This window comes from Penicillium mononematosum, assembly GCF_028829835.1.
Source record: "Penicillium mononematosum strain IBT 11891 chromosome Unknown utg000005l:1.0-9366267.0:1.0-9372171.0, whole genome shotgun sequence".
NCBI lineage: Eukaryota > Fungi > Ascomycota > Eurotiomycetes > Eurotiales > Aspergillaceae > Penicillium > Penicillium mononematosum.
The window spans coordinates 9,077,164-9,097,502 of NW_026643275.1; the positions used below are offsets into that span (position 1 = coordinate 9,077,164).

The window sequence follows — 20,339 nt, forward strand, 5'->3', positions numbered from 1 at the left end:
CCGATCCCTTCTATCTCTACCTTAATGAGAGTACCTGTTTAGCGTGACAAAATAGGAAGGACCTACTGGGCCCTGCCTCAGGCCGAAAATATCTTTTGACCTCTCTTCTCCCTCTTTTCTCACTTGTCTCTTCTCTCTTCCCTCTCATTTCCCTCTCATTTCCCTCTCATTTCCCTCTCATTTCCCTCTCATTTCCCTCTCATTTCCCTCTCATTTCCCTCTCATTTCCCTCTCATTTCCCTCTCATTTCCCTCTCATTTCCCTCTCAGCTCCCTCTCACTTCTCTCTCAGAAGTAAATCATGGTCTCATTGTCTTACGTCTTCCACCTCAAGACACCACCCTTAGCGACTGCCCGGCCTCTTCTCTTGCCCCTGCAGCTCGCCGATTTCAGGACTTCCTGACTCTAGCTTCAGTTCCGCGACATGGCCCCCATAAAACCAATCATGTATGGAAATGTGACATCTCTCGATCGAACAGTTTTATTTGCGACCGGATTCCACACCTTCTAGACGTGGCCATGTTCACCCTCGAAACCAACGAGGTGAGCCTTGTGTGCGCAGCTCGCATGTGAAATACATTATATCCTATACCCTTGGTGCTCCTTTTATTAGTCCTGCTAGTAATGGTCTTTCCTGTTGTTTTTCCTATGGTCCTTCTAGTGGTCCTTCTAGTGGTCCTTCTAGTGGTCCTTCTAGTGGTCCTTCTAGTGGCCCTTCTAGTGGTCCTTCTAGTGGTCCTTCTAGTGGTCCTTCTAGTGGCCCTTCTAGTGGTCTTTCTAGTGGTCTTTCTAGTGGTCTTTCTAGTGGTCTTTCTAGTGGTCTTTCTAGTGGTCTTTCTAGTGGTCTTTCTAGTGGTCTTTCTAGTGGTCTTTCTAGTGGTCTTTCTAGTGGTCTTTCTAGTGGTCTTTCTAGTGGTCTTTCTAGTGGTCTTTCTAGTGGTCTTTTTCAGTAGCATCTTTTAGAGGCGCTTCCTTAGACCCAGTTAGCTGTATATCTAGTTTGTTATTGGCGTCTTTCACGTCTCGCACATTCCCTTTCTTTTCTCTCTAAGCTCTTATTTCTACTCTTCCCTTCTCTCCGCCGTACCATCCTCCTACTCTTATCACTCTCTTCTTCATCCCTAGGCGATGAATTGCCACTACCCCTATCGCCAGGGAACTACCTAGGTTCGGTCCATTTATCATTACCCGTCTTATATTGCTCGGGGATTTGCGAGGATTCAAAACAATAAGCGGCAGTCAATCCCAACCCTACCAACGGCAAGCTGCTGCCAAACTCGGTAGAATCGACGATTTCTATATCCCGGCCGATGAAGACGACTGGAATGAGCTTCCAAGGTTGTTCGGAATGGCAAGCTGACAAATAATGCAATCCACACAATCCCACCGCCTCAAGACGATCGCCAGCAAGGTGGCAAAGACGATATCCCTATTACACCAGTTGTCGTGATGGTCGCTAAAAGCCCTCGAACGCATCTTGAAACGGCCAGACACTTTCCCATATCGCTCTCTCTTGGTTGTTTGCCGATTCCCGAGCCAGGAAATTCTGCTTTGCCACGGCAAGTCTCCTCACCACTTCGTCGTAATCGTTAGGAGACGCTGCACCATTCCAGCCTACATAGACCCCTATCTCCTCAAGTACCCGTGTCTTCCTTTCAACGTCCTTTTCCCACTTGGCATACTCTGTCTTGAACTTTGCCATATCTTGCTTTGAATAGCTCAAAGGGCATAGCACGCCGGCATTGCCATTTTCATCCTCTCCAACCAGCTCCTTCCAGGCATGGTCTTCCGTGATATCCGCAAGTAAGCTTTGTACATATGGTTCTCTATCATCGTATGTGGACCCAATGGTTCCCATTAGTTGGCCGGACAATGTCTCTCTGTGACGGAATGTATGTAACAGGTCGGGCGCAGCTCTCTGCACCTCTATCTCATAAGCCACAAAGACTGGGAAAGGAATAAGTCCTTTGCAGCCTTTTTAGCCTCGGGGTCAGGTGTTCTGATATTGTCAGGGAGAACGGGCTGAGCAAATCCGTCTAACTCCGGCCCCTCATACTCAATCAAGGAGGGATGATGGCAAACCAGAAACATAGGATAGATAGGTGTGCCTTGCCAATCTATGATGCTCGTAATCTGAGATGGGTTTCCGCTGTCGACAAATATGTTATGCATGTGAAGGTCGTTGTGCCAAATCACACCGGCACATAGCTTCTCATTCCTGGGGAGAAGATGAGGACAGATCTTGAGGAAATCGCGTAGAACCGATAGTTTCGCTTCCTTAGTTGGATGGTAACCGCTGGGTCCGCCGAATATACCTTGCTGAGTGTCTCGGGGGAAGGTTGGGAATTTCTCTAGACATGCTGTTTCTCGCTGAACCAGTGACTTCATCACATTTTCTGCGGAGATCCCTAGTAAGGATTTAGGGGTTAATAAATTGCGTAAGTATGCCAAGGTAAACAAGAAACATACATGGACCTCGATGTACTTCGACCTCCGCTCTCCTATTATCGAACCATGCCGGTCCAGTCGTGGGCCCAATAGCAAACTCATCGTCAAGGACGAAGCTCTCAGATTGGCTAACATCTTGTTTTCTGTAGAGTGCACCATGGTATGGGAACCGGGATTGAGCGAGTGTGCAGGTAATAGCGGCAGTCTGTTTCACGATGGAAAGCTTATCGCGACTCTTGAGGTCTTCCCATATTCGGCCGAGTTCAACACCAGGAGCTTTCTCCATCACAATGTATTCCACCCCGAGCTTGCTTTCGCTAGCCCTAGAGCAATGTCTAAGGACTTTCGGGGCGGGGATATGAAGCTTCTCTCGGACCTTGAATATAATCAGTATGCCTGTAACTTTTATTTCACTAGAAAGAAGGTATCCAGCAAAGGCAGATGGATTTCTCACAAATTGCATGGTTGCAACTTCAGATGCCGTGGTGTAATGGACGGGCCCAGCATTGGGATTTGGAAGTTTGACTATCAGTTGTCTCCCATCTTGCATTGTGACAAGAAAAACTTTATTGGAATTTCCTTCTGGCAGTTTTGTTACATCCCCACAGACTGACCCGTCTCCTGCAGCTTCTTCAGCAACATGGATAAAGGCGTCCATATCGAATTGGAGGTATCTGCGTAGCAGTTGCGCCGGCTCATTCCACAGCCATTTCTGGGCGGAATACCTGTAGAATTCCTCCACGTCACCTGGGCACGATCTACCAGTTCGTCAGCGTGTCTTTGTGGTGAAGAGAACAACGTACCAGGAATGATGGTGCCATGGACTCTCACTCGACTAGACGTGGTCAGTGACCGGATAATGGCGTGGGGGATCGATGTTTTCAATAGCCCAGAAAGAAATCCATAGCTTCTAAGTTCAAGTGGCATTTTGGGAGGACTTGTGCATTATGAATAACGAACGAGGTCAGGGATAGCACTTGGAATTTCAATAACGTGGCTTGAAGTATATCCCTTGTTGAAATACTAAGATGAGTTTTTGTAAGCTCAAATGAAAGTGCCAGGCAAAAAGCTCTGAGATTTGGCTAGAAACTTCCTCGCCTATGTCCCCTTTCCCAGACCACTTGGGCTGACGCCTTCATCTTTGAGGCCTCTACATATATCCGGATTTACGCGAGAGGTTGTACTGACATGGGGTGTTTGATTCCGTAGTTTCTATAGTATTTTCAGAGGTTGGATCCATGCCTGCTATTGATGGGGTCTGGTCCATAAAGACCCTCCTCGTACACACCGACAGAAACCGCGAAACGTCAGCCACACACATGCTTTGTAGCTGCATTGATAAAAGGTGGAATGGGTAGAGAAAGGAAGACTTAATTTTAACTTTTCATTCTGTTGCTTTCTATATACGCCTCACCGAAGGGCCCCGCCTCCAAGATTCGATCTTGTGATATCATACAACAGACTGCTGCATTGCAGTTGCAGTCATACAAAGCCAGTCCCGATAATGTACAGGTATTCCTGATAGTCAAAAAGTCCTCAGCTTCGACATAAGAATAAATCTGAATTCTTCTGTGAATCCGACCATGCCATTATAGTAGTGGCTTATTCAATCAAGCCAGTCATGCACAAAGACAAAAGCCATCCAAACTCCAAAAGTCGGATATGGTCCATAACTTGGCAGGTTTGGGACTCGGCATGGAGATATAGCGCAGAGCAGGTGGTTTGGTGGGACGGTAATATGAACCGGAAGTCTCAGTAACCCGGCAGCCATCGCTCCCATTGAGAATGATATCGTAAGTAACAGGGGAGGATAGTAATCAAAGTCCAGCTTCAGTCAGATTTCTCTTCCTTCCCAGCAATGAGGCTTCCATATTGGTTGTAAACCGGTTCATCTGGGTCACCGTTTTCCTTAGCCCATGGTCCGAGGTCATCGTCAAAGAGATCTCTTTCTTGGCCATTGCAGACCTCAGAAAGAGTGACCCAGTTCTCGTCATCGGTCCAGGTCCCACCTCGGCCTCCGCGCACGTGCAACCAATCCTGGCCGCCCAGCAGCGAGGACTGTGCCGCGTCGAACCCGTGCGAGTCGCGGACATATTTGCGCAGTAGGGCGCGTCCCCATGGGAAAAACCACATGTTCTCCCACCACGTGTTGCGGAGCTTGGGGTCGCCGTTGAGATGGGCGAGTACTGGCACCGTGGCGGAGTGGACGTTCGTCATAAGCGAGATGTTGTGCCAGGTGCGCTCGCGCGGGTTCGGGAGTTTGTCCAGCGTGGCATTCCACACCGGTCGTAGGGTCGATTCTTTTGCAAAGCGGGACTGGATAAATGGATTGGGGAGTGTTGCGATATCCTGTGGTAGGAGGAGACGGTGTTCGCGCGGGACGCCGTGTTCCATCTGCAATGCGGACATCTTCGTGATATTGCCGAACTTGACCCACTCGAGGTCCTTGCGGGACATGATCTGGTTGAAGAAGAGTTGTGACTCGAAGTCGACGCCAATGCCGAACTCGTAGCGGTGACCTGTCTCCAGCCGGAGGTTGATTCCGGTGATGTTTGCTGCATCCGAGATGCCCACCATCCGGTAGAGCAACTCTTTGAAGTCGTTCGATGTTCGCCGCCGCTCCAGTTCTCTGATCACCTCTTGTCGTCCGTACATCTGTGTCAGGGCCTGGTAATCTCCAGACTTGTTCGAGCGCAACTCAACTAAGCGCAGAACCTCGTCGTAGATCAGACGCAGATCCGCAGCTTGACCAATGACCGCTCCGGGGTTCAACCACCGGGGTCGGTTTAGAGATCCATCCGGGTAGACATCAGTCTTCCAGCCATACACATCAGGAGGTAGAGAGGATTCGGGGACGGATACACAACCGGGGTCGTCCAGCAACCCCGGGTAGCAAATTTTGCTTGCGCCAAAAAGAACGCGCTGGGTGTATTTCTGTACCATTTCAGGCGCAGCCCCAGGCTTTTGGCCCTCCACTTCTGCGAACCCATACTTGTCCCGCAGCTTTCGGTTGTTCTCCCTTATGATAGCTTGGAACCGCTCCACTAGGACCTTCGGTGGCAATTGGAAGAAGGTGTCTGCCCCATCCACCAGCAGCACGAAGTCGCGGTCATGCACGGTCTTGCTGTCTCGGAGGTAGTTCCGCACCCGCGTGATCCGGTCAACCATGCGCTCGGCCTCAGTCGCTCCGGGAGAGTCATGCCCGTAACCGATTAATGTCGGCGGTGGGTATCCAAGGATCATAGCTGACGTGAGCGTTCGGCAGACTCCGCGCGAGCCCCGCGAGCCTGGGACTAGGACATGCAGGCGCGGGTTGGGCTTGTCCAGATCATGGGGGAGGGTATCGTTGACATTAATATCAGAGCGAGGAGGGAGGAGGACCTGCGCATCTTCCGGGCGCTGGGGGAAAGGATGGCGAGAGGGAAACTTGGTCCGAAAAGTCCGGTTCGACTCGCTAGGCGGGTTGTCAGCTTCTTTATCTTAAGCCTGGCGATCAGAGCATGCCTGTGGAGCAGGAAGAGATCCTTACCGTTGAAGAAGACTGTAGCATCAGGAAGAAGAAGAACAATGCAATCACTGACCAGCCAATTGCCTTAATCCGGTTTGACCGTGAGCGACGGTGGGAGACTGGCCACAGCATCGAAGCCGACTTGGCATCTTGAAAGTGTAGTGGCGCATCCTCCGACGCCATCATGCAAAAATGGAGTCGAGTCAGATACTGAGTAGGGTAAGAAGGAACATTGTAAGTTGTCAGGAACCAAAAGGAACCGAAAAGGAGCCAAAGGGGAAATACGCAATCGCCTTAGGAGGTGGAGAGAGAGAGAGGCTGCGATCGGCGCAACGTTTCCGGTGGCACCTCCGTCACCTCGTGGCCCCCTTCCAAGGGGGCGCGTAGGGCGTTACATCTGAGCTTCACATATGTCTCAGCTCTACATTTTACAATTTCGGTTTATTTAACATCTAGATCACCATAGGGGAATATTAATAGTTTATGAAAAAGAAGTATGTGGTTTTGCATCTGGAAACGTCTCCTATATCATTATATCGGAATACACTCCCCTTATTAAATAATGTTCGATGAGTGAGAAATATATCAAATATATCTCTTACACCTTATGTATCGATATTGCTAAGGGAGATTCCTTAAAAAGTCGTATCTTATTTCCTCATAGTGCTTAATTCCCACAGCTATACAAGACATCACAACTACGTAGGCAGACTACAAGACAGTGCAAACAGCCCAAATCCTCCATGGCCCAATGTAGGGGGCTACGTAGATTACTAGTCAGATGCGAGATTGTAAATTATGCAATACTATACAGCCACCTGGGCAGGTCCAAGTCTCCATGTAGAGAGCCAGCTCAACATCCCAGACCCATGTACATCCCATTGTCTCACTCCAAGTAGATTTCCTCCCTCAAACGCTGTAAATTCCGGAACAGCCCACCAGCCGGTGCCCCACTGTCACTATCTCGCCGAGCCTCAGACCTGGACTTGGACTGTCCTCGCTGGTTCTGATCCGCCTGCTGTTGGTCCAAGGTGCGCCGTCGATCCTCCACGATATCCGCCAGGCTATCCACGAACCGATTACGGGCTTTTTCCTCAGCCGATCCATTCCACACGGTCGCTAGCGTCCGCAGAGCTTCAACGCGGCGGTTGGCAGCATCTAGTCCGGCATATCCTCCGCCCTCGCTGTCGAGTAGCTCGGTCACTTCTGTGCGTAGCTTTTTCATCATTTCTTGGCCCTTTTCTTCGCGGTCTTGGCCTTCGGGTCCGAGGTCTGGTCCTGAGACCGAGATGAATGATGATGAGAATGTGAGCTCGGATGGGGGTAGCGGCCAGCTCATTGCGTCGCCGAATGTCTGCACAACGTCTTCTAGGCGCGACCGCACTTGGTTCAATGTGCGGAGATTCGTTATGTATTCTGGGTCTGTTGGGACGGCAGGTGTGTTCTTGTTGTCTGGGCTTGATGCCGACTCGTCTTCGTTCGTCGGCGCATCCTCTCCTGCTTGTTCGGTCTTGCGCCCATCTTCTGGTGAGGGCTCCGGGACGAACTTTGCTATGTCGTCGCGTAGGACTTCCGTTAGAGTTTCGGATAGCCCGATTGTCTCGCCTCGTAGGACTTCGACTTCGTAGGCTAGTCGTCCACCGCTTCGGAGGATTTCGTCGGTGAGTTGGGATAATGTGCTTGAGAGACGGATGTTTTGGGCGCTAATTTGGGAGAGGAGGGATTGGACCTGCGCAGAAAGATCTGTCAGGGGCACAGAGCCGGGCGACCGAGATGCATTAGGTTGTGATGATGCCACAGTCAGCGGTGATAGAGAGTCATTGAGGAAGTCGGCTGGGTCGAAGTTCGGATCGGCAAAGTTAGGGGTTGCAGCGGGGTTTGACGGTTTGACGCCAGCTCGAGTTGACGAGCTATATGTTTGTGCCATTTCTGTAAAGCTCTGATTGAGGAGCTTTGGCAATTGTCTCAATGTCAATTCACACTTGAAGAGAGCTGGCCTCCGCGGGGAGGATCGATATCTCCACGCCCCACCGCCTTTTATTTCCCTTATTAGGTATAGTGCCATACTGCTTTAGGCAAGTCTCCTTGCCGCTTTTGATCCACGATCTCCCTGTAAACAAAAGAGCTCATTGGTTCTTTCCACATCGACTACACATACGAAATGGAGTCACTGCCACCAGAATTGATATCCCGAGTGGTGGAACACATTGCTCAGATTATCCTGCGAAAAGACGATGCTCCTGTTTCCCTGGCCCCATATGCTACTGTTGACCGTCGCTGGCAGGCCATTATTGAAAGACGCAAGTTTTCGTATATCGATATCAACAACGCTAAGCGATTGGAAGAGTTTCAACGGATAGTATCTACCACATACAGAAGAGCTTTTGTCCGAACAATCTCGTTGAGCGTGGAGCTAGAGGCGTAGGATAAGAAAGCGCGCGCCCCATTCGAGACAGACGAGGAACGCCAACGAAACAACACAATCTTCACCACGACTATCAGCACTCTTTTCAGGAGCATATCGGGCTGGCCAGACGACGCTGGTATCTCTCTTCACATCGAAGCAATGTCCCCTAGCGACTATCTCGCTCTCAAGAGCAAGGCATTGACGAAGCGAGGAAAACGACCGGGCAAACCACGGGTGAACGATCTGCTCAGTCAGAGGTATGAGAGATCTTACCTTGAATTCTCCAGAACAACATCTGATTCTGAGTGCCCGCCTGTTCCTGCGATCACATATCTTTCAATTCCCGGGGTCGGAAAGCAGCGGCTGATTGAGCCGGCGTCGAGTGTGTTTATTGCATCAAAGCTGCCATGATTGAAAAGCGTGGGGTTGTGTATGAAGGATGAGTGCAAGCGAGACGAACAGCTGAGACAGCGTCTTCGTAATGGTAAGGTATATCTCATCAAGATGCTATATACTATGGTCTCACTAACCTCTTTCTTAGACTTTGCCCGTAACCTTCACTTGTTTCCTGCCAGTGTACGAAACCTAGATCTAGAATTCCACAATTTGCCTCCTGGTGATCAGGACTACCCTCCTGATGTGACGGTGAATGGAACAGACCTTCTAAGCTCGCACTTACGGAATTTTTCGCAGTCTCGATACCAACCAAAATCTAGATTGGACCAGAATTGTTTTCGCCGTTTGGTCCGCAATATGACGGTATCAAACTGCCATTCTGGCCAAATCTGATTGATGTTTCCGTGGAGTATACGGCAGTAACACCGTCTGGAGAGTGGATCTTTAACTGGGAGCCTGACGAGGTTGAGGATGACGACACGGACGATGCTTACCAGTCTTCCGAAGATGATGAGGATGACTATCCCGAACACCTGAGGATTTTTGTCGAGGATAGCAAGAGGCGATATTTCCAAACAACGAACACTGCGGGTTATGTCGATAAATTTTGCCTTTCGGCTGGTCGGGCGGCCCTCCGAATGCCCAAGTTGAGACATATGATGCTTCAGACGATGCCTCCTAGGCCAAGGTGCACATTCGAGTATAAAGTGCGAGCGGGAAGTGCGAAGCTCAGCTGGAGCAATGAAGGCATACGCTACCTGACCTACCCACTTGAGAGCGACGCTTCGGTAAGGTTAGTAAGCTCTAAACGCATCCATGTATCAGCCGGATGAGGAAGTCTTCCAGATTTGGAGGAAAGTTGCTCTTCAACACACTGGAGATGAACTCGAGGTTGAATTTAAAGAGTCGAGAACATGAGGATTTGAATGAGTTCAAGTTTTTGTTCTCTGTGCAATAAGTCCTTCAAAGCTTTGTCATTATCCATATTATCCGTATAATACGGCCAAAAACAGTGTCAAAATCCTTTTGCCTCTGAAGGCTACAGAAGAATTAGGAGCTTCCCTTATTAGGACATAATCGAGCTCATATCAAGCAATTTCTTATCGCATTCGTAATCCATCGGCTATGACATGCATTGTCAAACCCCACGATTGTAAAAGACTACGAAGATGTTGCCCAGGTGAGGAAGCACGCTGACGTCATTCTCTTAAGGAAGGTCGCTCTATATAAATACTTGAATATGAATACGAACGTGGCAAACAGAACTCTGTGCTAGGATTGGCTGAAACATGCGTGACCTCATCGATGATTATCTCGTGTAATATAGACAATCATCAAACAACCCAAGCCAACATTTATCCCCTGAGCGCAATACGGTCAATCGATCAAACTGGATACGGAGACAGTCACAATTTCATCGGCACAGATACAGTTAAGCCAACAAAATGATCCTCAGTCTTCTCCATCGCGCCGTGGACTACGTGTTGTCCTGTCTCAAATTGGTATGCTAGGACCCTCGCCGCCATTTTGGAAAGTCACGATCACCGGCTGATAAGGTGAACAGGTTCAGAATCGGGAGGTCGGCTGGATGACAGTTGATCGCAAAGTATTGACCACAACCTCAACGAGTAAAGAGCTAGCTAACAGTTTCACGCAGACAGGTCGACATATTCGCGAGCAACAACCGCTTTTGAAAAAGCTCAAACTCCTGTTGCTATTCAACCCTCTGACCGAATGGCTGGACACCACTCATGCAATGCGTCTCTATATGCACAGGAAAAACGTAAAAGCAGGTGAGAATGTGCGAATACTACAACGAAAGAAAAACGCTGACACTTCCAAAAAGGCAGAGACGAGGGCACGCCGGCTTCAAAGCAGCAGATCAACTCTTTTGTCGACTTCTACAAGATCAAAATGGATGATTTTGAACCATCAGATACCAGTGCATATGCGACCTTCGGAGACTTCTTCGTCCGGGCTCACAAGTCCGGATCGAGGCCTATATTCGCCGAAGACGACCCCTCCCGCGCAGTTGTCGTGGCTGATTCGCGGGTTGTGGTTTACGAAACGGTGGAGCAAAGCAAGAAGCTTTGGATCAAAGGCTTGGACTTTTCCATTACTAACCTGGTAATGGATACTCGTCTCGGCGCGCAATTTGAGAATGGAGCAGTTGCCAGTTTTCGATTGTCGCCGCAAGATTACCACCGATATCACAGTCCGGTTACCGGGAAAATCAAACTGTTTAGAAGTATGCCTGGGGACTATTATCAAGTTGATCCCCTGGCGATCCGGAGTGATATTGATATCCTTGGTCGGAACGCTCGCGATTACGTCCTCATCGAGACTGAACATCTGGGGGATGTTCTTTTTGTAGCCATTGGTGCGACAGATGTGGGATCTGTAAGGTATGAGACACAGTATTGCCGGCTCCCTAAACCTCACTAATGTGCGTCTAGGATCCATGACCGATGGCAGACTGCTGGAAACGAGATCCAAAAAGGCGAAGAATTAGGCATTTTCCAATTCGGTGGTTCATCCATTATTGTAGCCTTTCAAAGTGGTCGTATATCGTTTGACGAAGACCTGTTGAGCCTTAGCAAGGAGGCCATTGCTGTTGATGTTGAGGTTGGCATGAGCCTTGGACGTGCTCTACCTGTACACTGAATACCCAAGACTGTCCATGAGCTATGTCAGAATATAATACCCTCTAGGCCCTAACATGATACTTAGATTTTATGTTTTTATTATGGCTGGTAATATGGCATAATTTCAAAAGGTTAACAACGCCTCGGCAACGTCATGATGAGAACAACTACCCAGCACTCGACCCGTGGACACCCTAAGCAAGAAACCGGTCCACAGGTAAAATGGACAGACCACAGCTTCAACCTGTTTTGTGGACACTCAGATGACACCTATACACACCTATAAAGTGTGGCAATTGACAATGCCTGCCGCCTACTATCCTAAAATTTTGATAGCTCCGACCTAATCACCTAGCAGTTGCTCATTACCTTCTCCGGCCATGTCGATGGAAATTGATTTCGATCCGAATGTTCGCCTAGAATCAATCTTTTACAATGTTCCGGGCTATGAGTCTGATATTCATGCTCTAACGTCTCCCATTCCGCCCTTCCCTCGATCCGATGCCTTATCCACAACATGCGACGCCTTCGAACGGGAACAGCTACTCCAATCGGAAGCGTACTACGATCGACCCCCTGTGGTTCTCGTTCATGGTATGGTAGTTGCTAGTAGCTACCTGCATAATCTCGGGAGACATCTTGCGCCATGGTTTCGCGTTTTCATCCCCGACTTACCCGGGTTCGGGCGTTCCTCCAAAGCAATACGGAAGTGCGATACAGTCTCTATAAGCCAACTAGTGCAGGGACTGCATGATTGGATGGATACAGCAGGAATAAAAAAGGCGCATCTTGTCTCCAATTCCTTGGGCTGCCAGATTCTTGCAGAGTTCACTCGTCGCTGGCCAGATAGGGTTGATCGACTTGTTCTGCAGGGTCCCACGGCGGATAAAAGCCAGCAATCCATACTCAAAACTGTACTTGCGTCCGCTGCGAACAATAGCAATGAACCGTTTACAATGAGCCTCATCTCATTGCAGGATTATTGGCGCGCTGGATTGCGGAGGGCTTTCGATTTATTCCGTGCGACAGCGGAATACCGCATCTTGGATGTACTGCAGGAAGTACATAATCCGACGTTACTGTTGAGTTGTGAATTGGATCCTATCACCCCTTGCGGATGGGTTGAGGAATTGTCGGAAAAAACGCCCAATGCGGTGCATTATGTCCTTAAAAAGGCTGCCCACACGGCGAATTACTCGGCGACGGAAATAATGTCTCGAAGCATCTTGCGCTACCTGCTGGTTCAGGATGATGATGGGATGAGGCGGGCGGGAAGAGAGATATTCGAGCGAGTGACGAGAATAAACGAGACAAGGGAAGCAGCGGCGAAGCAGAGAAGTCATTTAGTCGGATGGCAATTAGCGCTCGGATTCCTTGCTGTCTTGGTTACATGGAAGTGCTCTGTCAGCAGATGGAAGTTCATCTCGTGGTTCCTGCCGATGGAGACAATGATCCTCTATCAATACTCAAAGATAGCTCCGTTACTATCCGCGGATCGCTCAGGGGATTTGGACCGTGTATATGTCAAGCTGCAGGGGATCGCTGACTTTGACTCGGCATCTTCTATGCTTCGCGCAATTGGGCGTCACTTACATTTCCGAGACTTCCCCCAACTTGGTGTCCCGACATCTTTGGCTCCAGTCATGCCGCTCACCAACTGGCTACCGCCATACCTCCGTGACACGATATTCTCTGAGCTCGGCGCCAACGAAGCGGCAGATGATATTGCCTCGACATTTGAGGCAGAAAGCATCACTGAATCAGTTGCTGCACACTTTCCAGCGCATCGGAAATATACCGCCGTGGCCATTGGAAGCACTAACGGTGCATTGACGCATTTCTACGCAATGATGGGCATTCCGTGGCTGCCTCAAACACTTCTCATGCCTGTTAAGCGACCAAAGAGCGCGGCATTTAGACAGGGTCAGCTCGATATGACGGCGGAAATGGAATGGGGAAGGAGTGCAGGGCGAGAACTGTTGCAGAGGAATCCAGGAATTGAACTATACCACATGGCGGATCCGAACCAGGACCAGTTGATGATTCGCCATATGGCGTACTTCAGGTTGAAATTTATTAAAATGACTGAAGCGTACAAGAATTTCCTTTTGGACGCATTGGAAGCGAACGGGACGATCATACTCGTTCGGTGCGGATCGAAATGGCCGTCCACAAAGGTCGCTGATCGCCATTACTTCCAGAGCGGAGCGGTTGGAGGTATAACTTCAGAGGAATTCCTCGAAGGGTCGACTGATGTGAAGGAATTTGTGGAATCAGAAAAGCCCCCATTGACGAAAATGGCTGGCACAGTAATGGGGAAGGAACATAAGACGGACTGGAACGCCCCAGCATCTAACTACGAAGCCCCCGAAGCAGAATGGGGCTATACAGAGGGCTTAACCGATGATATCGTCGAGTTCGCAAAGGAGCATGGCTTCAAGATCAAGTATCTGGACTTTGATCATCCTGAGGATGCCGGTCCCCTCGTTGCTGATATGGATCGCCAATGGAAGGAGCAACTCCGCCGCCCAATTGATTCAATTCTCGTTGAGAGTTTCATTCTAATGGAGCCGTGGTTGGCTATTAGGTACAATCTGACGCCGTTTTGGACGATGTTCCCTGTTAAACAGTCATTCGAGCGGCTTCAAGAGTATCTGAAAATGCGTCAGGGGAAGGGGTTCAAAAACGGTTTCTCGTTTTTGTTTTGCTCTGGGGCTTATTCTATCGGACTCGCGAAACTGGATGAATGGAAGGGGCTGTTAGAGAGCCATTTTGCATCACAGGATATGGACAAGGCGAGGGATAAGAAACTTTTGTTGGGGACAGACGAGAATGCCTTTCCGAAAGACTTTGGCTTTCCTGCGCGGTACCAAGTGGAATTGGCAAGGGCGGTTGGCGAAGAAGGACAATATGTGATGCCGCCCAGTTTAACGCTTGGTGACTTTGAGCATTACATGGAGAATAGTCATCGCTACGGTGTATATTATACGCCTTAGTCGAAAAGCAAATGGCTATTTGGTTACTCCTAGCAGTTAGTTGGTGATAAGGTCTTCATTGCACATTATTGATGCGATCTTCATGCCAGAGAAAGCCGTATAGCTGTATTGGCGCAAGGATGAGAGCCGGAAAAAGTGATTATAATGTATCATCTCTGGAGCTGAGCTATATTTACATCCGACGGACGCCACTTGTCAAACAAATCTCGCCATACAGGAGAGACCATATATACTGGTATAAGACTCGACAAGCCCAAGCCGAGTCTTCATATCGCCGCTCATCGATTTCAAGTCCTCCAATGGGTATATCATGCGTCTATTTACACAAAGCATTCGAGCCTCAGTTGCATAGACTCATGTCAGCCAGGTATTAGGCTAACAGAAGGGGTATAATTCTGGTTTGCAACACAAGAAAACAAAGGGAAAAAGGCAACAAAAGAAAACGTTAAGCACCAAGTTCATGTACGGGCCTGTGACCGGGATTTCCCTCAAGTTCAGAAGGATCAGTCGTCTGCGTGTTGGCCGCGTTGCTAGAAGTCCCCTCCTGTGAGCCCCCAAGCTCGCTTGGTGTCGCATGTTCTGGGCGTTGGTATGACGGGTTGGGACTGAATTGAGTGCTCCCCCCGAGCTCGCTGGCTTCAGGGCGGCTCCCTCCGGATGACAATGTGTCCGGTAAGCTCTTCTTTGCTTTGTTCTGTCGTCGACGGAATAGCCAAAATGCCAGCGCGGCGATTACAATGAGTCCTGCTACGCCGACACCGACGCCAATGCCGATGCTTGCTCCTGTAGACAGGCCGCTTGACTCTGTCCCCGTGTCTGTGTCTGAGGTAGTTGGGTCTGCTGGACCCGTTTGTGTTGGTGTTGCGCTGCTCCCTGGTGAGGTTTCGGACGATGTGGTCGTAGTGGCAGAGACAAAAAGGCTTTCGTCAGAAGCTTGTAGCTGGATTTGGATGGGTTGTGCCCACATCGTGATGGGGCCGATGACCTGTGTGCTCTCGGATTCGACCTGGCGGACGGTGACAATGGTCGATGATGAACTAGGCAGACTGCTTATACATCCGGCGAATGTCGAGCGGCCCCTATCTTCTTCGTGGTAGGAGAAGTCGCTAGAGCCTCAAAGTCAGTATCCGAGCCGCAAACCAGAATGGACTTTTCGTTTGCGCACTTACGAGGGACAGCACATGGCGGTGGTCACCGGATTATGAATCACTAAATCGGCCGAGGTGTATCCGCCTGGACAATAGCCTGGGCTATACGCGAGAGTTGGTTTGATTCTTTCATACTGACTGAATCCGGAGGGGAAACATGCAGGATCGGCATTGTCGCTCGCGACGGCATTTTGAATTAGGATACCATTTGGGACATCGTTTGCACCCTCTGGTTCGAATGTCCACGAGTTCGAGCATGAGGCGGGGGTAGTGAAGATAGTTGACATGGGCATCGTCGTGATCGTGTCTGTTGATTCGGTCGCCCTTGCGACCAATGTCGGTATAGTGGACGTCATCTTGAAGCTGTATATGCTAGGTAGCTCTACAGGGGGTTGCAGAAGAGTTTTGTTGCGGTCAGAAAGGTGAAAATCAACATTTTGGCCCCCAAATCAATAGGGGCTTGACCGTTGTGTATGTGTCTGTAGTGTAATCTCCGAATTGACCTTAGCTCCCCGCTAGTGCTGATTCTATAGCTCTTTCCATTCAGACCTCTCGCACTGCCCCAAACCTGGTAAAAATTTGTATCTATTCACTATTTTGGTGGATCTCTGAATCTGAATGTAAAATAATCACAATTCTCAATAACCTACTCCGTACCAGTCAAAATAATGGAAAGTACCCAAAGGAAAATACCAAAGATCAGCATCACAGTATCCAATAACAGACTAGCGTATTCACAGCACGTTTTCTACGAAGATGCCATGTCTTGGCTGCAGCTGAGACTGATCAGAACGCCATCGCAAATTAGGGTTACGGTGCTCCGAAATATTGGGCTAAACTTTTGTACCCAGCTTTACCTCCAAATTCTGCCGGTTCTGCCAGTCTAAGACTAGGTACCTAGGTAGGTACCTAAGTGGACTACTAAAAAAGATCACTAAAAAGACATTTAAAAAGACTACCGGGGAAGACTACCTGAGAAACCATTAAGAAGACTACGGCCGGATAAGTGGCCACATATTCTTGTGGCAGTATGTTCGTAAATTGTCGTTGTCCCACTACTAGTTATACAGCAGAGCGGGTTCAGCGAATAGCTGTCAAGGCTTCATAAACTGAAGTGAGAGTAAAGTTTCGCGTATACCATACGATGGAGGAGTTCTACCTACCTAAGAGGGCTCAAGCCTGATGACCAGGCTGGTCGTTATTACCTAGAGTCGTCATGACGAACGCCATCGGGGTTTCTCACCACCGCTGCAGCACCTTCCGATACAGCTATCTCGACGAGGGCGCCTTCCCTACCAAAATGGCCTACACCCCCATAAACTGACTCTGTTTTACAACAATGGGTTGATGACACCCAGATCATACACGACGAAGCATTCGACAACACGCGGTTTGCAAGTATGTCTAGGCCCACAACCCCCACAACCCCGGCAGGTCCTAAGGCCATGTTTCCTGCCTCACTCGAGCGTGATGGCAAGACGAGCATCCACGACACAGTTCAGCGACCCAGGATATGACTCCAACAAGCCGAACAAGAGGCGCATCATGCAGCCGAAGCTGAAATCCAGCTAAAGGTAAGTCATGTACCCCTCCTATCTCATCTAATATTTCTCTAACTATGAGAACTACGTATAGGCCGACGATGACTACTATACGTTGCAGAGTGCATTCTCGGCATCCGATTGCAGATGCACTCTCACTTCACTTTCACTTCTCTCACTTCACTCTCTTCACTCTCTTCACTCTCACTTCACTTTCACTTCTCTCACTTCTCTCACTTCTCTCACTTCCCTCACTTCCCTCACTTCTCTCACTTCTCTCACTTCCCTCACTTCTCTCACTTCTCTCACTTACCTGGACCTTCTTCTCTGCGAAAAGCGCGGCGACCGGTCCCACTCGGTATTAGTGGAACGATTCACGACGTGCGACTTCTATGATTATCAGATCACCGGCGCGGTCGGTATGGTGCTGAAGCTATTCGGCACTATCTGTTATTGTTGGACTCTACGGTGTAGGGGCCAAAGAAGCAGAGAGGAGAGAGTTGTATTGGGAGGGAAGGAAGCAAGCTCCCAACAACTATCTAACTAATGAGGGGCAATGCCTAAGGCGCCCAGGCATACACAACACACCCTAGGCTCAACCTACGCTAAGTAGGAAATGATCTATATCGCCGAAAACCATACGCTAGCCTGTCTATAGATATTGTATAGCTTTGATATTATATATGCTATGGATTGTTCTCGTACACAGTCCTTGTATCATTTCTGATCATCCTAACGGCCTAGATCCATATTCCAAAATCAATGACGATGTAATCTTCTCAACAAATCCTATTCAGATGTGAACACTGCGGAATCAGAGATTTGGATGCTCTTAATTTGGCAGTTACCTATGGAGAAGTAAAAACAGGTCATATTTATACAATAATACAACACGTCCTACCGGTCCATTCGGTCGCACTCGCAGTCTCTTTAGTATTCGTACCAACCTAGCGCACTAAATTAAAATTAATTTAACTTAAATTACATGCAAATAGAGTAGGGCAGCGGATAAACTCACTTAGCTCTGCCTGTTTTAGTATCGTTTGCCAATTTACTAGTAAGTAAACGTTCTCTTTTCATCTTGTTACGGCGTTGTGATCTATCCCCACCAGGCATAAGCATATCTTCTGAATGACTTCTAGATAGATTTTGGAATGTTTTTGTATGGTATTATCAGCGGTTGAACCCGGTGATTCCGACTAAAATAATTTAAACTTTTGTGGAAATGCTTATCGATAAGCGCGGGATTCTATGGGATTGGCAGGCCAGTCTATCTAAAGGATGGTTCCGCGCTTTGATGATCATGAAAGATTTCCCGAACTTAACAGTGCCACAAAGCTAATGCGGATAACTTGATATCCAGAGGAATCGTCATTGCTAAGAATAAGTTTTCCTCGGCGGTATTTGCTTCCTAAAACAGAATACCACGGCTGGCAATATGAACCTCATGACATAGGTTGTTGTAATCCGGAGCGCCGAACTGCACACCGGATGTGATAGTCAACGCTAGAATGGCGGAAGTCGGTTCCTCTGACATCCTAGAAGCTGCGGGTAAAGTCTCCGATACCTGGCATATAAAGAAGTACTTCGCACCCTCCATAAGAATATGATATTCCTTGTCTTTATCTCTCTACCTTGAGACTAGTTTTCTCCAAAACAGTGCCCGTCCTACGTACCGAGTCGGAATGAACTACCTATCGTTGCTTTTTGTCTGCTGGGCCAGTGTGGTTAATGCAGCACCGGCTGCAGATACCAACGCAGCGGATGGCCAAGGCACAGGTGAAAGCCAGACGACAGGTTTAAGCTTCACAGTCACACACATCATCACCGCGGCCGCAGTGTTCACAATCAACGGTGTCAACTTCCTGACCGACCCTTTCTTTTCGCCCGCAAACACTACATTTGATCCAATCGGCCCTAGTATTATCACTGTGCTTGATGATCCAGCTTTGCAACCGGAACAGATTCCTCCTATCGACGCAGTTCTTCTCAGTCACGAAGATCACCCGGACAACCTCGACCCTATCGGACGCACTAGATTTCTTGACGGCCGTAAAGTTTTGACCACACCTGATGGGATGAAGAATCTCCAGCCACGACCGGGTGTGCGGGCGATGGAAAATTGGAAGACACTTGCTGTTGATCTCAACGGCCAAACCTGGAATATCACTGGAACCCCATGCCAACATCTTCCAGGCGGACAAGTAACAGGATTTGTACTTGTTGGCCCAGGATTTGGCACCACAAACGGTCTCCCTAATGCCATTTGGTATTCTGGCGATACAATCTACCTCCCCGAGCTTGCACGGCTGAAAGAGATGTTTTATATTAAAGCTGCCGTGATGAATATGGGCGCTGCGTTCGCGTTCATCGACAATACCACCCCTGATCAGATTACCATGACTGGATCTGATGTTGCTCAGCTCTTCAAGGACATTGGTGCTGAAGTACTGGTACCTATGCACTTTGGACCGTGGACTCATTTCCCTGAGAGCGTGGAAAATGTCCACCGTGATTTTGAACAGGCGGGCATCAAAGATAAAGTTCGCTGGCTTACCCCCGGTGAGCCTACCAAGGTCCTATAGGTGATCCTCAGGCTGTAGTGCTGCTACTGCTAAGGTCATCTGCGTTGACGCCTATTGCACTTGTCTCTGTATAAAATTACATGCGCAGATTTTTTCCTCCTTTTTTTTTTTTGTTATCCAGAACGATCAGAAGTTGTTTGGATATATGTCTAATATCATATTATGTGTCTAAAATAGCCTAAAATCTTCACTCCATCAACGGCGGTAAAAACTGACGGCCGCTCAAGAGTTGTCGACCAAAAGTAATCGGGTTTGTCTGGATGATACTCGTAGTAGCTAAGAAGAAATGAAGAAGTGCGGAATTAATATTAACGAGCAATTAGAATATGTGTGGCCTTCACAATACGGTGGCGTATAAAATCACCACTACGTTCCGGGCTTTCATAATCACATTCCGCCGCTCGGACTTCTGACATCACGAAGACCATATTGAATTACCAATTCAGTTTTATATTTATATGACCATATTTAAAATCCTCTACTCCGTAGAGATTGAGTTTTTCGTCGCGAGGTCGCTTCTAGGAATCCAAAGGCCCGCCCTTCAAGCCCACTTGCCGCTTTCGGCGAAAGTTAAGACTAGTATAAAACCAATTAGGGCTACGCCAGGAAAGTCAGACGGAGTTAGGGTACGGAGTACATATGCGTATAGCACATGTGCAGCTTTTA

The 20,339-nt window shown here is 48.7% G+C and overlaps 8 protein-coding genes across 8 annotated transcripts; 4 read left to right on the plus strand and 4 right to left on the minus strand.

The window, feature by feature from the left end:
- Positions 1-1,455: 1,455 nt before the first annotated feature.
- On the minus strand, positions 1,456-3,374 carry N7519_011704 (aminoglycoside phosphotransferase family protein; the record flags this gene model as incomplete). Its single annotated transcript, XM_057298477.1, has 4 exons — positions 1,456-1,879; positions 1,948-2,407; positions 2,469-3,194; positions 3,251-3,374. 4 exons carry the CDS (start codon positions 3,372-3,374, stop codon positions 1,456-1,458), a joined length of 1,734 nt encoding a protein of 577 aa, XP_057146359.1.
- A 903-nt stretch (positions 3,375-4,277) lies between these two features.
- Positions 4,278-6,138, minus strand: N7519_011705 (glycosyltransferase domain-containing protein; the record flags this gene model as incomplete). The annotated part of the gene is made up of 2 exons (XM_057298478.1): positions 4,278-5,897; positions 5,977-6,138. The coding sequence occupies 2 exons, from the start codon at positions 6,136-6,138 to the stop codon at positions 4,278-4,280; spliced, it is 1,782 nt and encodes a 593-aa protein (XP_057146360.1).
- A 703-nt stretch (positions 6,139-6,841) lies between these two features.
- On the minus strand, positions 6,842-7,882 carry N7519_011706 (uncharacterized protein; the record flags this gene model as incomplete). The annotated part of the gene is made up of 1 exon (XM_057298479.1): positions 6,842-7,882. One exon carries the CDS (start codon positions 7,880-7,882, stop codon positions 6,842-6,844), a length of 1,041 nt encoding a protein of 346 aa, XP_057146361.1.
- Positions 7,883-8,116: 234 nt separating this feature from the next.
- Positions 8,117-9,676, plus strand: N7519_011707 (uncharacterized protein; the record flags this gene model as incomplete). The annotated part of the gene is made up of 5 exons (XM_057298480.1): positions 8,117-8,314; positions 8,381-8,744; positions 8,904-9,007; positions 9,079-9,546; positions 9,584-9,676. 5 exons carry the CDS (start codon positions 8,117-8,119, stop codon positions 9,674-9,676), a joined length of 1,227 nt encoding a protein of 408 aa, XP_057146362.1.
- Positions 9,677-10,203: 527 nt separating this feature from the next.
- On the plus strand, positions 10,204-11,422 carry N7519_011708 (putative phosphatidylserine decarboxylase; the record flags this gene model as incomplete). Its single annotated transcript, XM_057298481.1, has 4 exons — positions 10,204-10,260; positions 10,323-10,551; positions 10,605-11,163; positions 11,215-11,422. The coding sequence occupies 4 exons, from the start codon at positions 10,204-10,206 to the stop codon at positions 11,420-11,422; spliced, it is 1,053 nt and encodes a 350-aa protein (XP_057146363.1).
- Positions 11,423-11,783: 361 nt separating this feature from the next.
- Positions 11,784-14,399, plus strand: N7519_011709 (alpha/beta fold hydrolase; the record flags this gene model as incomplete). The annotated part of the gene is made up of 1 exon (XM_057298482.1): positions 11,784-14,399. The coding sequence occupies one exon, from the start codon at positions 11,784-11,786 to the stop codon at positions 14,397-14,399; it is 2,616 nt and encodes an 871-aa protein (XP_057146364.1).
- Positions 14,400-14,844: 445 nt separating this feature from the next.
- N7519_011710 (uncharacterized protein) lies at positions 14,845-15,903 on the minus strand (the record flags this gene model as incomplete). Its single annotated transcript, XM_057298483.1, has 2 exons — positions 14,845-15,505; positions 15,569-15,903. The coding sequence occupies 2 exons, from the start codon at positions 15,901-15,903 to the stop codon at positions 14,845-14,847; spliced, it is 996 nt and encodes a 331-aa protein (XP_057146365.1).
- A 2,870-nt stretch (positions 15,904-18,773) lies between these two features.
- Positions 18,774-19,673, plus strand: N7519_011711 (MBL fold metallo-hydrolase; the record flags this gene model as incomplete). Its single annotated transcript, XM_057298484.1, has 1 exon — positions 18,774-19,673. The coding sequence occupies one exon, from the start codon at positions 18,774-18,776 to the stop codon at positions 19,671-19,673; it is 900 nt and encodes a 299-aa protein (XP_057146366.1).
- Positions 19,674-20,339: the final 666 nt, after the last annotated feature.